At 39.4% G+C, this 15,639-nt stretch overlaps 1 protein-coding gene across 4 annotated transcripts in view; it reads right to left on the bottom strand.

The window, feature by feature from the left end:
* MELK (maternal embryonic leucine zipper kinase) overlaps positions 1 to 15,263 on the bottom strand; it is a 72,668-nt gene extending 57,405 nt beyond the window's left edge. For 2 of the 4 annotated variants that reach the window (XM_043487084.1, XM_043487080.1), the window contains exons 1-7: positions 15,142 to 15,263; positions 9,963 to 10,058; positions 8,257 to 8,342; positions 6,364 to 6,480; positions 5,338 to 5,481; positions 4,082 to 4,150; positions 2,228 to 2,320 (exon numbers count right to left, since the gene is read on the bottom strand). In XM_043487084.1, coding sequence (XP_043343019.1) covers positions 2,228 to 2,320; positions 4,082 to 4,150; positions 5,338 to 5,481; positions 6,364 to 6,480; positions 8,257 to 8,342; positions 9,963 to 10,020 — 567 coding nt within the window. In that variant the 5' untranslated portion in view covers positions 10,021 to 10,058; positions 15,142 to 15,263. The other 2 variants (XM_043487082.1, XM_043487083.1) reach the window with 2 other exon arrangements.
* Positions 15,264 to 15,639: the final 376 nt, after the last annotated feature.

Genomic DNA, 15,639 nt, shown 5'->3' on the forward strand with positions numbered 1-15,639 from the left:
AATGTAAAATGCTGCTGCCACTATGGAAAACAGTATGGCAGTTTCTCAGAAAATTAAAAATAGAACTACCATATGATCTAGCAATTCCACATTTGGGTATATATCTGAGAGAACTGAAAGCAAGGTCTCAAAGAGATATGTGTGTCTACCAGCATTATTCACAATAACCAAAAGATAATAGTAATCCTAGCGCCCATGATAAATGCATAAATAAAATATGGTATATACATGCAATGGTGTATTACTCAGACTTAAAAAGGAGGGAAATTCTGACACATGCTCCACAATATGGATGAACCTTGATGATATTACACTAATAAAATAAAGCAGTCACACAAAAAACACAAAAAACAAATATTGTATGAGTCCACAATACAAGGTACCTAGCTTAGTCAAACTCACACGGATAGACAGTAGAAGGATAGCTACCAGGGGAGCAGGGAGTGGGGAATGGAGTTACTATTTAATAGGTATAGTCTCAGTTGTGCAAGGTTAAAAGAGCTCCAGAGATTGACTGCACAATAATATGAATGTACAATGTACAATAATATGAATGTACACTACTGAATTGCACATTTAAAAATAGTTCAAATAGGAACTGTATCCTTATAAATGGTTAAGATGGCAAATATTATGTCATGTGTATTTTACCACAATTGGAAGAAAAAAAAAAAAGATCTAGCATGATTCCAGGACTATAATACATATTCAGTAAAAGTCTGTCCATTTCTTATGATGCCCTGAGAAGGCCACAATATCACCTCTGTGGTATTTCTGACAAAAATGCATAACCCAAAATTAATCAAACAAATTCAAATTGAGGGCCATTTTATAAAATAACCAGCTTCCCCCCAAATTTCAAGGTCATGAAGATGAAGAAGGCCTAAGGAAGTCTTCCAAATTAAAGAACAAAGAAATGCAACAGTGCAACACATGATCCTGGATGGAATCCTGGACTGGAGGGAAAATAGAGCTGTAAAAGACACGATTGGTACAATTAACACCATCTGAACATGAATTGTGGGTTAAATAAATTGTATCAATGTTAAACTCTCTGATTTTGATAACTAAGTGAATTTATTTTGATAACTAAAAGAAGGACACCTTGGGAATTTCCCAGCAGTCCCATGGTTAGGATTCAGCGCTTTCACTACTGAGGCCCAGGTTCAATCAATCCCTGGTGAGTGAACTGAGATCATCCCACAAGCCACGCAGCATGGCCAAAAAAATAATAAATAAGTAAGAGAGCCCTTGCTTTTAGGAAATATATACATAGCATCTAATGATAAAGGGGTATGATGTCTCCAACTTACTCTCCATTGGTTCAAAACATAATTTACATGTGTATAGAAAACACCAAAACAAATAGGGAAAAATGTAAACAGCTGTACATTTGGCAAAATATATACAGAAGCTTCTCATTCCATATTTGTAACTATTCTGTAAGTTTGAGAATATATCCAAATAAAAGGTCACCAAAAACAAGTTAGTCTTCATCGTCTCATGTTACAAACTAAGTAAACTGGCATATCTCAAAGTTTCTCCCACATAACTAACACCAGTTCCAAAAGATGCTCCACATAAGAAGTGGACTCTGCAGGCGCCTGAAGCAGACCAGCTGCCCTCTGCCCCGGTCTCCTCCCGGAGGACACTGCACAGGAGCACGTTAAGATTCAGAAACATCCTGAACTGAAGAAAACTGCGCAACCCCGTATTTTCAGAGCTTCTGACAACTAAACCTTTTCCATTTTATGACAGTATCAGCAAAATCAGGACTCCAAAGAGTGTAAGGGGCTGACCAGCACACATGGTAGCCAGCAGTTAAGCAGCAATGCCCAGGGCTTTCTGAGCCTGGGCCTCTTACACGGGACTGCAGGCCTCGGATGAAGTACAGGTTTTCTCTGTGCTAAACACCATCTCTGCAAACTAAGCCTATAATCCTGGCCTCATACACTACCTGGCTGGACTAATCAGTCTAAATTATGGCACTGTTAAACACAAAATACCAGAAATATATCCCTGTTTCACAAGAATACTATGTATTATTATATTTATTGCAAGCTGTTCATTTCCCTTATTACCGTACATATCTCACTCTCTGACTAGACAACTCTTTAACAAGTTTATTTCTTACCTCGTTACATCCTCAACACACAGTGCCTGACTCACTGCAGATCACCAGTAAACACATACTGATTATATATTGAATTAATCACTGAATAATTACCTCTGATCCCAGATAGGAGTTGCCTTGTATTAATTCAGGTGCTGCATAAGCAAGACTCCCACAGCAGGTCTGCAGGTGATGATCCTTGTTACCCTGCCAATAAGATAAAAATGAAACACTCATTAACTACAGCCCTTAAGAGAATTAAAACCCTGATAAACATTCTTCCAATATAAGCAAAGAGATGCTAGATAAGAGTTACCCCAAATGATAAAGAGACTTTCTGCCGCCAACTCAATACTCTGCCCATGTGCATGCATGCATGTGTGGCTTCCTCTTCTCTGGATTTCCAATACCACCAAGACCTGGCAGGAAAAAAATCCTTCTCCCCTTAGCTCAGTCAAGTTCTACTTCCCTAGGCATCCATTTGCATAATAATCAGTTTAGCATACATCCAAGCACCCAAGTCCTCCCACTCCCAAGTACTCAAGAAAAAGATTATTTCTCTAAAGGAGCCTATCTCTAATAGCAAATTTTTACAAATACGTTAAGTTTCTTTTCCCCAAGAGGGAAGAGAGCAAACACTACACAAAAGAAAGCCTTGGGAGCCGGTTTTCTAGACCTGGTTATAACACAGACCATGACCTCAGCCTCCAGATCTGTTCAAATAAGGACCCTCTGGTCTCCCACACAAATGTGGAGCCATAATGCAAATGATACCACTGCCCAACACTTCCACAGAGTTCCACAAATGGCAAATGACTTATGAAATTGTAAGATTTCATTTACAACTGCAACAGGACACCCAGAAGATAGCTCCTCAGCAGAACGCTGAGGCCACCTTCTCCCAGTCAAGTCTTGCTTTGTGAGATGGAGTCTGTGTGGGTTGAATCTGTGGAGCCATAAATAAAGACTGCCGGAGTCTGTCACAAACATTCTCCACCGCCTCCTGTGATGAACATGACTTAAACCAGCTTATCGGCTCAAAGTAAGCTTTATCTTTATTGCTTGTCGATCAGAAAAATGCCTTCTTGCATTTGGTTCCCAGACACAAGACTCGACTGACAATCTCTGAAGAGCCAAGGGAAGGAGAGGAAAATCAGAAAGAATCAGACATTCAGCCAAAGGGGCAAATCTGCCTCCCTCTGCACCCAGCTAATTCTGATTGGGGCAGGAAATAACCAAGGGGCTGAGTCAAGTCTGAAATTTCAACATTCTTAATGAGGGTAGACAGTTCATTTTAGAGACTGTGAGTACCATCATTAGAGGACTCAAGAGGAAGCCTCCAATAGCAGCCACAAAGGAGAAGGTTCAAAGTCACCTCAAAGAGAAGGTATGCTGCAGAACACCAGTGCTTAACTGTGGAGTGCAAATTAAGGAAACCATTCACGGTATAAATTTTATTCATTTTTTATTTTTTTTACGGTATAAATTTTAAAGTACATATGGACTTTTTCCTTCTTCTTTTATAAGGAAAGGGGATTGTCTCTCTAAATGTAACTAATGGTTAGTTATATAACCATTTGGATAATAAAGAACAGATTTTCACTAGATTTCCTGAAATGCATATCTAAACAAAGAAAGGCATCACCTAACAGGAACATACTCCAACTGCAAACACGTGGTCAATTCAGCATTCATACTGTGATGGCTTCCTGACACCTCAGTCCTGCAAATTCTCTCTCAGCATACCCATGGGGTTGTCAGCAGGACCAACCCTGGACCCAGAGCAGTGGTTTTCAACCTTGGCTACATGTTAAAATCATCAAGAGAACTTATAAAAAGTGTGAAATTTAGCATTCTTCTCAATGGATGCAACCAGGTTCACTAAATACTAAATGGAAGTTAGTATAAGATAACAGGTAAGAGGTACACTGGCAAAGGAAATAAACTCATTTTTATCTCTGCACTTACCTTAGGTTTTGCACAGAGACCAAAGTCAATCAGCTTTAATTTATGATATTCATCAAACAACAAATTTTCCTGAAAAAAAAAAAAAAGACATTTTCATAACTATATACAGTCTTCCTCGTATCACATCCTACCTCTGCTGCTGCTGCTAAGCCGCTTCAGTCGTGTCTGACTCTGGGTGACCCCATAGACGGCAGCCCACCAGGCTCCCCTGTCCCTGAGATTCTCCAGGCAAGAACACTGGAGTGGGTTGCCATTTCCTTCTCCAATGCATGGAAGTGAAAAGTGAAAGTGAAGTCGCTCAGTCGTGTCCGACTCTTAGCGACCCCATGGACTGCAGCCCACCAGGCTCCCCCGTCCATGGGATTTTCCAGGCAACAGTACTGGAGTGGGGTGCCATTGCCTTCTCCAACATCCTACCTCTAGCTCCTAAAAGCACTTTAAAGTTGGGTACGGAGTAAAAAAATTAATTAAAAAAAAAAAAAAAACAATGAAGTGACAAGAATAGAAGGAAAGAGAAGAAGACAGGAATGTTGATAACTATCCTGCTTCCCCTCAAGACACATTAGCATAAACCACTTTCTCCTTGGCACTCTGAGGTTCAACTACAAGAAAACATAATATGTGCCAAAAGCAAGTTTGAACAGAAAGGGTGAACTCAAATCAAAGAGTTGGATAAAAACAAAGGGAAAAGGACAGAAACTGCCATATCTTGTTAGGGCAATTCTAGATCTCAAACCCTAGTACCAAATTACATTGAAATTCATGTTCACCAGCATGCATATTAGTCAGAGCCTACACACTTAAGGGTAGCAAATTCTTATTCTGCCCTTGAAAAGCAGAGTCTGCCCATTTCACTGAACTGTTCATTTCTGAAGCACAATGGAATTAAAATTAAAGGAAGATGATGTCAGGAAAAGAGTATCAAGAGGAAGATACTCAAATACAATATTCTCAAAGAAAATACTCAAAACTCTTTTTTCTTAGGAATAAAACCTGAGGTTTATATTCTGCAGCTGATCACAAAGACATTTATAATGTCACACAAAATTGACAAAGAAATAGAACGCCAGTAAGTCCATCCAGAAGAGCCTAGCAGGAGTCAAAAGTCAAAAAGGAAAAAGAAAGATACATTAGGAATGGAACAAAAAAATAAGCAAAGCCCAGATAAATTCTAAGCAGAAAGAACATTTGGAAACAGTGATGACAGGTAAATGATGTCAAATTCTCAGGTGAGCATCTGTGATGCAGTCACTTACTGGTTTGAGGTCCCTGTGAGCATAGCCTTGGCTGTGCACGTAAGCGACTGCAGACACTATCTGACGGAAGACAATACGGGTCTCCTCCTCTGACAGGCGATCGTGGGAAATTATGTAGTCAAACAGCTCTCCTCCAGGGCAATACTGCAAGAGCAGCAGAGTCACATAAATATCATTATTACTTGCAAAAATCAGAGGAATTTAAAATTAAAAAATCATACTTAACTCAGAGATGTTGTTAATTCAATTTACAAGCAAAGGAATGAACTAATTTAGGTATATTCAAAAATACACTCTCAGTATTTCAGCGTTTGGAATACGTTTGGTCTTGAGCTATTTTTTTTAAATTAACTTATTTATTATTTTTTAGTTGCACTGGGTCTCTGATGCTTCACGCAGGTTTTCTCCAGGAACAAATTCTAACCTATTCTGTCCACTAAAGTACACCATCACATGAGGAGGATATCACAAAGGATATATTTACTATGTATCTCCAATTTATTATACATGTCTACTTGGTCTAAATGGTTACAGATAGAACTTAAACAGGTAAGCCACTTAGCATTTAATCTTGCAAGTGAAATGAATTTAATACCTCTCTCATAACTATCATAAAGTGAAAGAGAATGACCTGAACAAACATTTGTGTCCCCAAAAAAATTCCTGTGTGGAAACTCTAATCCCTGAAGATGGTGATTTTAGAAGGTGGAACCTTTGGGATATGATTAAGACATGAGGGCAGAGTCCTCGTGAATGAAATCAGTGCTCTCATAAAAGATGCTCCAGAGAGATCCCTAGCCTTTTCTATCACGTAAGCACACAGCAATAAGGTACCAGCTACGAACCAGAAAGAGGACCCTCACCCGACCACGCTGGTGCCTTGATCTTGGGATTCCCAGCCTCCAGAACTGTGAGAAATAAGTTGCTGTTGCTCATAAGCTACTCAGTCTGTGATACTTGTTACAGCAGCCCAAACAGACTAAGACAGAGACAAATAACTTCAGGTCTCTGGAACTTATTACTGACCTCGAGAACCATGAATATTTTGTTGGCTGTCTCTATCACATGGTAGAGTTGACATATATGCTCATGTCTCAGGTTCTTCAAGGCATCAATTTCTGTTTTGACCCGAGGCAAATCACTCTGTGACAAAACATTTTATTAAACGAGCAATAAACTTATTTGGAAAATATTCCAAGCCTCAATCTCAACAATACTGATACTAAGTAGCAAAAGCAGTCAATGGCCTCAAAACAATTTGCTCAACAATACAGAAATAGAAAACAAAGGCTAAAAAAAAAAAAAAAAAAGAAAGAAAACAAAGGCTTATTTCTGTGTACATTTTCAAGAGGACCTGAGGGTTTTACAAAAGAAAAGTTTAAAGTTTAATCTGAGGCAAGAATACAACATCCAGAAAAAATAAAATAACCTCACTCCCTTTAGAAGGTTAGCATTCCAAACAAGGAAAATGACAGGAACACTATCCAGTGTGCGTGTCTAGGCTACCCCTTCGGTCTCCGCAATGTCCATTAAGAAGCATGATGGAAAAAAAAAAAAAAAGAAGCATGATGAAACCTATGGCTGATCCATGTTAATGTTTGATAGAAACCAGTGCAATACTGTAAAGCAATTATCCTTCAATCAAAAATAAATTTTTAAAAAAAGAAGCCTGCTGAGTTAAAAATTGGTGAGTGTAGATAAAAGGTATTCACTATCTCAGTCTTTCAACTTTTCAAAGAGCTTGAAATCTTTCAAAATAAGTTGGCTGGGAGGAGGACAGCCAAGTTGAAAAAATTTTAAAGTCCATAGTAAAGGTAAGAATCCAGATATCCATGGAGTAAACAAGTAATATTTTATTAAAAAAAGGGACTCAGTCTAATGATCAGTGGTTTAAGATCCAATTAACTTAGGGCCATGCAACCTGATATTAGCTCTTAACCAAGAAGCTGTAACTTTAACTATTCTGATATGATGATCTTTTCTTCTTTTTGGGGGGGATGTGGTAATCTGATGACTAAAACCCTGAAAGTAATCAAAATATTTTTAAAGTCCTAGGAAGTAAATAAGCATAATAACAAAAGGAAATATAAAAGCCAGTTTAAAATTAATGAATTAATATCATCATATTGATGCTTTAGAATAAGTTTTGAGTACTAGTATGTTACATTTGATAATAACAATTCACATTTTATCTGCTATTAAGGTGTTTGCTGGGTCAAGTAAATAAGGTACACCAAAGTTATAACCGAAGTTTAAATTGCTTAAGGGAATTAATCAGTTTTATAACCAACGTTTAAATGATCAAGACAAATGATTTTTAATATCTTTTTATTAGTTTAATAAACATAGTATTGAGCACTGAAAACAAAAATACTGAAGGAGAGTCTGAATTGTCAATTGACAGGTTATTTAAAATAATTCTGATATAGATCACTTCGTGATTTTTGGCATGTATTTCAGAAGGAGTTCAGAGAATTGAGTGATACTACTATAACACGACATTCTCTTCAACTTATTTATATATGTTAATCAGCACTTACATCCTTAAAAATAAAGTAACAATTCATATTAAACTCTGCCAGGCTCCTCTGTCCATGGAATTTTTCAGGCAAGAGTACTGGAGTGGGTTTCCATTTCCTTCTCCAGGGGATCTTCCCAACCCAGGGATCGAACTTGCATCTCCTGGGTCTCCTGCATTGGTAGGCAGATTCTTTATCTGCCTGCCAATATTCTTTACCTGAGATATTCTTTATCTCAGTGGAGCCACCAGGGAAACCCTTTTAAAACCACAGATTTATACATAACTGGCTGTGGAAATGTTATTTTAATAAAAGGGCAATAACTAGAACATTAGAGAAAATTCAGGTTGTAATGCACAAAACTGATCCATAAATATTTTTAAAATAATGTTAAACTTACCCCTAGTGCATTTTTATCCATGATTTTTATAGCTACCATTTCTCCAGTGAGGATATGGCAGGCAAGTTTGACCTTTGCAAAGCCACCTAAGTAAAGGAAAATGTATTATGAAGAGATAAGCGAACTAACTTAAATATCATCAGCAGAGCAAACTGAAAACTCAAGCACAAATACCTTTCCATGGACTTTATAAAGCTCTCTTGAGCTATATTTTCCTGAAGTTTGTGGCCCTTTTTTACATATTGCTTCCAAAGCGTTAGCCATGATCCTAACCTCTCTTTATCCAATGACTGGCTAAAGATTCCTTTTTGCCATTACAGGACATCTTTAATTTTGCAATTAGGAAGAAGTAGAGATTTGTTTTATAATTCTTTAGAAATTTGTTTTATAATTAACATTGCAATTAACGCTGCTTTTTAATTAACATTGTCAAAACACCATATAAAGTTGCAGAGACAAAAGACAAATAATATGAAACTTCTATTCAGTTTTAAAACTGAAAAACTAAGCAATTATGTTTCAAAATTGGCTCAAAAGCTGGGTAAATATCTACATTCAGGTATCTGAAAGAAACAAACTTAGTACCTCTAAAAAGAAGTTCCCAAAAGTCCCTCCCATGGTGTTCCCCATCTCAGTAAATGGCAAACTCATCTTCCCAGATCAGGCCAAAAGCCTGGAAGTCATCTTTAGCCCTTCTCTTTTGTCTCACACCCCATACCCAACCCATTAACATAGCCCATTGACCTAGGCACTATAACAACAACAACAAAAAAAAACATAGCCCATTGGCTCTGTCTTCAAAAACTTACTAATGTTTATCTTGGGGGAGAGAGGGCAGGCACTAAATGGAAACATTCTATGTCCTGATCTGAACATATGGGCTATGTGAGCCAAAACACCACCAAATGTATTACACTTTGCTTATTTTACTGTGTGTTATGTCTCAATAAATTATATTTATATATACACACATGTGTGTCTGTATGCAGAAGCCCACCCCTTTCTATACACAGAATCCCACGACCTTCAGTTCTATCACCATCCACGTCACCAGCATCTCCAGTATCACTCACCTAAATTACTGCAGTAACTTCCTAACATCTATCTGCTTCTGCCTTTGCCCCCTCCCATCCATTTTTTCCACAATCAAGTAGCCAGAGTGATCCTTAAAAACAAAAGGTCAGATCACTCCTTGGCTCAAAACTCTCCAGTGACTTTTATTCTTAATAAAATGAACTGCAAGACCTTTCCTACAACTCACCTCTCTTGCTCAACTTTTTCTTACTAAAATAAGTTCAAAAATTTTTAAACTATGTAAGTTAGGCTAAAAAGCTCATGGTTTGGCAGAAACCAACACAATATTGTAAAGCAATTATCCTTCAACTAAAAATAAGTAAAATTTTTTTTTTCATTTTTAGAGTCTTTATTGAATTTTTTATAATATTGCTTCTGTTTTGTTTTTTTTATTTTTTATTGAAGGATAATTGCTTTACCTAATTTTGTTGTTTGCCGGAGAGGGTGTGGAGAAAAAGGAACGCTCTTGCACTGTTGATGGGAATGTAAATTGATACAGCCACTATGGAAGATGGTATGGAGATTCCTTAAAAATAAGTAAATTAAAAAAAAAAGAAAAACAGCTCATGGCTGTCCCATTTCACTCTACTCTCAAATGGATGACCTATTCTCTTCAAGAAAAAATTAATTACCTGTCCCAATAGTTTCATATAATTCATAGTATTTGAGAAGTTCATCATAATCTTTCATGGTCCTCCTGGAAGTTTACTCAAAATTATAAAAAGAACCTGTAAGACAAAACAGTACACAATCAAAAAGAGAAATACTAAGAGATTATCTCCTTACTCTTGTAACTACAAATATAAATAAGTCTCAGGCATATAAACCATATTGAGAAAACTGATTAGCCATAGGAAAAAACAAAACAAGATAAAACTAGATTCCTCTGACTCCATACATAAAAATCAATTCCAGATCAAATAAAGACAAATATGATAGGTAAATCTTTAAAAACTTTTAATAGAATATTGTTATCATTTCAGGATAGAAAAGGGTCCTTTAAGTAGGCAGAGAAATGGTTAATCATAAAAATAATCAGACTGGGATGTTCTCATCAAAATTTGAACAATGTTTCCCACAGGACTTATCCATGACCATGTAAAGAATGTTCCTATGTGAAGCAGTTAAAACTATTTTCTTTTAACATTAATTTTTATTTACTTATTTGGCTGCTCTGGGTCTTAGTTGCTTGCAGGATCTTTAGCTGTTGCAGCATGTCAATTCTTAGTTGTAGCATGTGGGATCTAGTTTCCTGACCAGGGATCAAACCCAGGCCCCCTGCATCGGTAGCACAGTCTTAACCACTGGACCACCAGGGAAGTCCCTGAAGCAGTTAAAATGATAATGTCCTTTTATTTGACAGACTGCTGCTTTCTCACCAATGACACCCCTAGCACTATCTCATTGCTCCCACTTTCTTCTTCCTCAGATAGACAAAAGCTGAAATGCTCCTGCTCTTTGATAGAATCCATTCCAAAACTGGTCCTCGTTTCCCCAGCACAAGCCCAAACCTATATATAAGCCCCTTTCAACTCACTCTTATTGAGATGTCCAAGATCCTAGGGAGCAGGGATCCTCTTGCTGCAGCAAGCTAAGGACACCTAATGTTTTTAAATTACAGATGTGTTCCTAATGGTTTTGTAGTTCATAGGCCTTAAGAAAAATTGCTAACTTGAAAAGAATGAGAGGAAGAGAATTCCAGAAAAAAAGAATGTAGATGCAAAGATCCCAGAGGAAGAAAAGGCTGACATGTACCGAACTGAAGCTGCTTTCAGAAGTACCAGCATAAAGAAACGCAGATGTGGTACTGGGACAATTGGTTAGGCATGTGGGGAAAAAGAACACTGTACCACACACGACACACAAAATCAATTACAGTAAAGACTTTAAAGACAAACGTTTAAAATATATACAGATAAGGCCTTATTCATACCAGACCTATAGCTAGGAGTGGCAAGAGGAAGAGCATGAAGATGACAATTAGAAAAGTAAGAAGAATATAGCTTCATGGAAGCCAAGAAGGAAGGGAAAAAAGCAAAACTAGTAAAAGAAAACTTCTAGGAAGCCGATTTCTAAATAAATTTGGAAGCGCTCCTATACAGGTCAAGTCCTGGGACCTGAGTTTAGGTGCTGCGAAGTGGAGCTTTCTCACAGGTAAACCAGCACAGCACACCAAGGGATCTAGAGATCACAAAGGGCTTTGAGCCAAGACCTAGCTAGTGATGAACGCCTCCTTTGCTGGTATGACTCCTGAGCCCAGAGCTTCCTGCGACCTAGCAGCGGACTGGGTATGGCAGTACAGGGTTCAAGACCCCAGGACCCCCCTCTCTGCACCACTTAGGTAAGTATATGCACAGCCAACTGGGGCTCGGGTAAAGTTCCACCTGGAGAGGACAGAACTCATGCCTATCGTAACTGCTACCACTCCGTAGTGGAAACCTGGGGCTGGTGCTCCTTTCTAGAGCCAGATAGCCTCCCTTACCAACACGGAGAGTTTTAGCAAATCTGCTGAAGGCTCTGGGATCAGTTATGTGGCCAGCATCATGCTCACTAACTTTTAAGTTCTCTGTCCTTCATCCTGGTTCTTCCAGAGCTGAGTGACCAGCATGTTATTAAATCTTAATAATGGTGGTGACTTTGGAAGACCTAGAGCATGGTCTAGTCTCGACTTCAGGACTATGGTGAGTTTATAAAGGAAAAGACAGAGTAACAGGGAAGGTTTTTACTATGGTGAAGATTGGCCATCTTCTTAAACTGAGGTGGAGAAAACACTGAATGAAATTATCAAAAGCCCAAGAGCCACTGATCTTTTTTTAATATCTCTTTAAATATCCTCTTAAAATGCTTAAAGCACTCTGATTCCATGAGTCATTTTACTTGGAGATAAAAGGTAGGTTATTTAGCAAGTAAAAAAACCTTCAAAAATTTGGTCAGTGAAATAAACCCTAGAGCGAAAGTTTTGGAGGGAAAAATGTCAAAACTCAAGAAAACAATCAGCTTAAAAAATGGTTTTAGTAGCAATGTCAAAGTTGAAATAGCAAGAAAGATAAAGATAATGGAAAAAAGACCGAGATCCAGTAAACAATATTAGTCATTTTCTAGGAAGAACTGGCATTGGACCAACTTAATAAGCAGGTTGAACTTTTAATCTAGCTGAATCTGCACGAATGGCGTAGGCAAACAAAAGAAGGAGAGTCAGATCCTGATGCTAATAGAAAGCTGGTGACATAAAATGAAATATTTCTGCTTCCATTCGAGTGGCAAAAGTTGTTCCAGGCAAGGAGACAGTACAGAGGACATATTTATTCTTCCTGGGCACCTGAGATACAGGATGAGAAATATCCTTAACAGCAGTACTAATTCAGAAACCTTTAAAAGCGCATTTGTCACTGGAGCAAATTGGGAATAAAGTGGAACCACACCCCCAAAGACAGGAATTACAGGACTAAGAACTTTTAAAACAGGTAAAAATAGCAGTAAAATACAGAGGTCAATACAAGGCTAAGAAATCTCTGGGATCCTAATGAGGGAGAAGAGAGTGACCAGGATATTGGAAATGGAGGGATGTTAGGCTATAAACCTGTTTAGAAAATTGTCTGATATAAAAGTAGGCTATCATGTTCCTTAGAGAGCAGAGCCCCAACTAATGCAGTATTGGTGTATTCAGAACATAGGGGTTAAAGAGGAAACACAAACAGACATTATGGAGCTTAAAAACCATGAAATGGAAAAAGTTCCCCAGTGGCCTAGTGATAAGGATTCCAGCCTTTCACTGCTGTGGTCCAGGTTCAAGCTCTGATGGGCAACTGAGATCCTGCAAGCCGCATGGCACAGCCAAAAAACAAACTAACAAAAGATCATGAGATGAAAATAGACAAAGGAAAAGAAACAGGTCTTAGGAAATATAAGATTCTAATTGCCACCATGCACAAGCCTAAATTCCATACCAAAGACTGGGCTATTTTAAATTGCCACTCAGAAAAAGAAAGCAATTGGTATGATGTTGGAATTGATTTTCCCAGATAAAGGACATAAGAGCATCTTAATCAATGTATTGACAGATTTTTCCCAAATGAGTTTTGAACTTTCAGGTTATAGCCTTCAGTCAACTAGCAGAGATCGAACTGCATCAGTTTAAGACTGAATCACATACCTCCTCTTTTTTTCTACCTTCCATTTGCTTATCTACTCCCTTCCCTCAAATCATACCATTTCTTCAGAGAAGTAAAACTAATGTGGGCCTAAATTATATCTATTTAATCCAGCTAACATTATTTTTGCTACTGTATAAGAAAACTAATGTTAAAAAAAAAAAAGAAAACTAGTGTTTATATCGCAAACTGCTATAAGGATAGCAGATTTTACTTGGCTTGTGGAAGTAGAATTGGTTCTAAATATTCTTAAGTCTCCTCGCTGTTTATCCTCTAGAGTCTGGAAATACAGAATAAGGACATGTGACTGGAGTTATCCAGCTGCTGCTAAAGGAGGTATATGATTAGTTAAATGTGGAAGGGAACCTCCGAACTGTGGTTAAAGAAGGGGACTAGACCCCAATCAGACACCTGATTGTCCTTCTGAATGTGACTAAATAGAACTGGAGCTATATAAAACTGTGGACCTGAACTTTTCTGAGGAAACAAGGAACTGCCTAGATAGTGGGAGGAAGTTTATGAGTAAATTTTATAGGATAGCAACAAATTGGGGGTATTTTCTTACCAACATAGTCTTATTTGGGCTATGCTATTACCTGCTGTGTAGTACATTTACGTTATCTAGTGAGCTTGGTAAGACATTGATGCTGAGGATATTTCACATGAGAAGCAGAATATAGAATGTCTTACAATGTGACCTTGTAATACATTTAATTAACATCCAGTTCTGCTCCCTTGCAGAGGCTTCTGGGAGCACCAACAGAGAGGCATTCATTCCCAAAGGCAGTAAGAGATTGATCTGATCATCTCCTTGGTCCACAGTGGATATACTGAAAGGATGGATCCACTGGTGAGACAAGCCCATGAAGATGCAGTGAGGGCGTTTCTGATTTATCCCACACAGCACAGAAATAGAAACCAAAATATGAACAAAAAAGTGAGGAACACTAGTCTCTGAGCAAAACTCCAGGCACCTGTGATGCTGCCCCACCTTCCCCCTTTACCTTGGCATTACCAAAGAGAAATACCAATGGTGACGCTCAATAGTTACTCATCCTAGGAATGAGAGGGGCCGGACCACGCCCCTGGGACGCCCTCCTTTGGCAGTCTCCCTTTCCCTGGTCTTTCGGTGAGGGCCACTTCTTTTACTCCTATAACATTCGGTGTATACTCCCCTTTAGTGTAAGTCTCTTAAGCCACTACTTTGAGAAGGTGAAGGAAGAGGAAGCCTTTGGACTCTGAAAGAGGGGTGATAAGACATAACACATTTCCTTTTTCACTGAACTGCCCCAGTAAACTGAGTTGTAGGAACAGAAACAACTTGAAATCCTTCTTTGAACGTCGTTCTCGGAGACCGTCAAGGTCGTGCAAACGTGGAATGGGAATTCACATCTATCCCAGCCTCCTAGGTGGCAAGCGCTTCCACTGCATACCTCATCGATAACCGGAGGCGGGTACGATCACTATCCCCACTTACAGCGGAGAAAAACGGGGGTCGGAAAGGCTAATTATCTCATCCAAGGAACCGAACTCGTAAGGCGGGGGCTCCAGGAAGTTCCCCAAAACTCCGGTGAGCCAGCAGCACCGTGGGCTCAAGCCGCTGTCCCCCGCGCTGCGCACTGCCGGGACCTCGGCCCTCACCCACGCGGGACGCACTGACCTGAGGGCGGAGGGCTGGGAGGGGCTGAACCAGGCAGAAAGACAGACGCACCGGACCGCAATCCCGGAAAACCTCTGGGATGGTCAGGTTCTGGCCGCTTCCGCCCGCCAAGGGAATCAAACCTCGCGCGCCGGAAGGGGCGGGGGCGCGGCGGGGGCGGGGCTCATCGGGGGCGGGGCGGCCCCTGAGAGGAGGGGGCGGGGTCGCTCGCCGGCGGAGAGGGGACTTCAAGTCTCTGTGGTCAGCCTGGAGTGTGACTGAGGGCGCGGGAAGACTTACCTGGTGGGGTGGACGTACAGAGTTTCCACATATTTAAGCTTTCTTAAGTTCTCTTTCCTAAAATTAATCTGCAGAGAAGTCACTAGTGGTGAAGGTTCTCATTTTCGTCCTCCTCTAGCCTCACGGCCCTTCGCTCATCCAGCGAAAGACAAGTGTACCTCTGCCCTCTCCACATCTTACTATCAACTGTGTTGCCGCGAGGAATGAAATCCCCAGGAG

This window comes from Cervus canadensis, chromosome 14 (assembly GCF_019320065.1).
Source record: "Cervus canadensis isolate Bull #8, Minnesota chromosome 14, ASM1932006v1, whole genome shotgun sequence".
Lineage (NCBI taxonomy): Eukaryota > Metazoa > Chordata > Mammalia > Artiodactyla > Cervidae > Cervus > Cervus canadensis.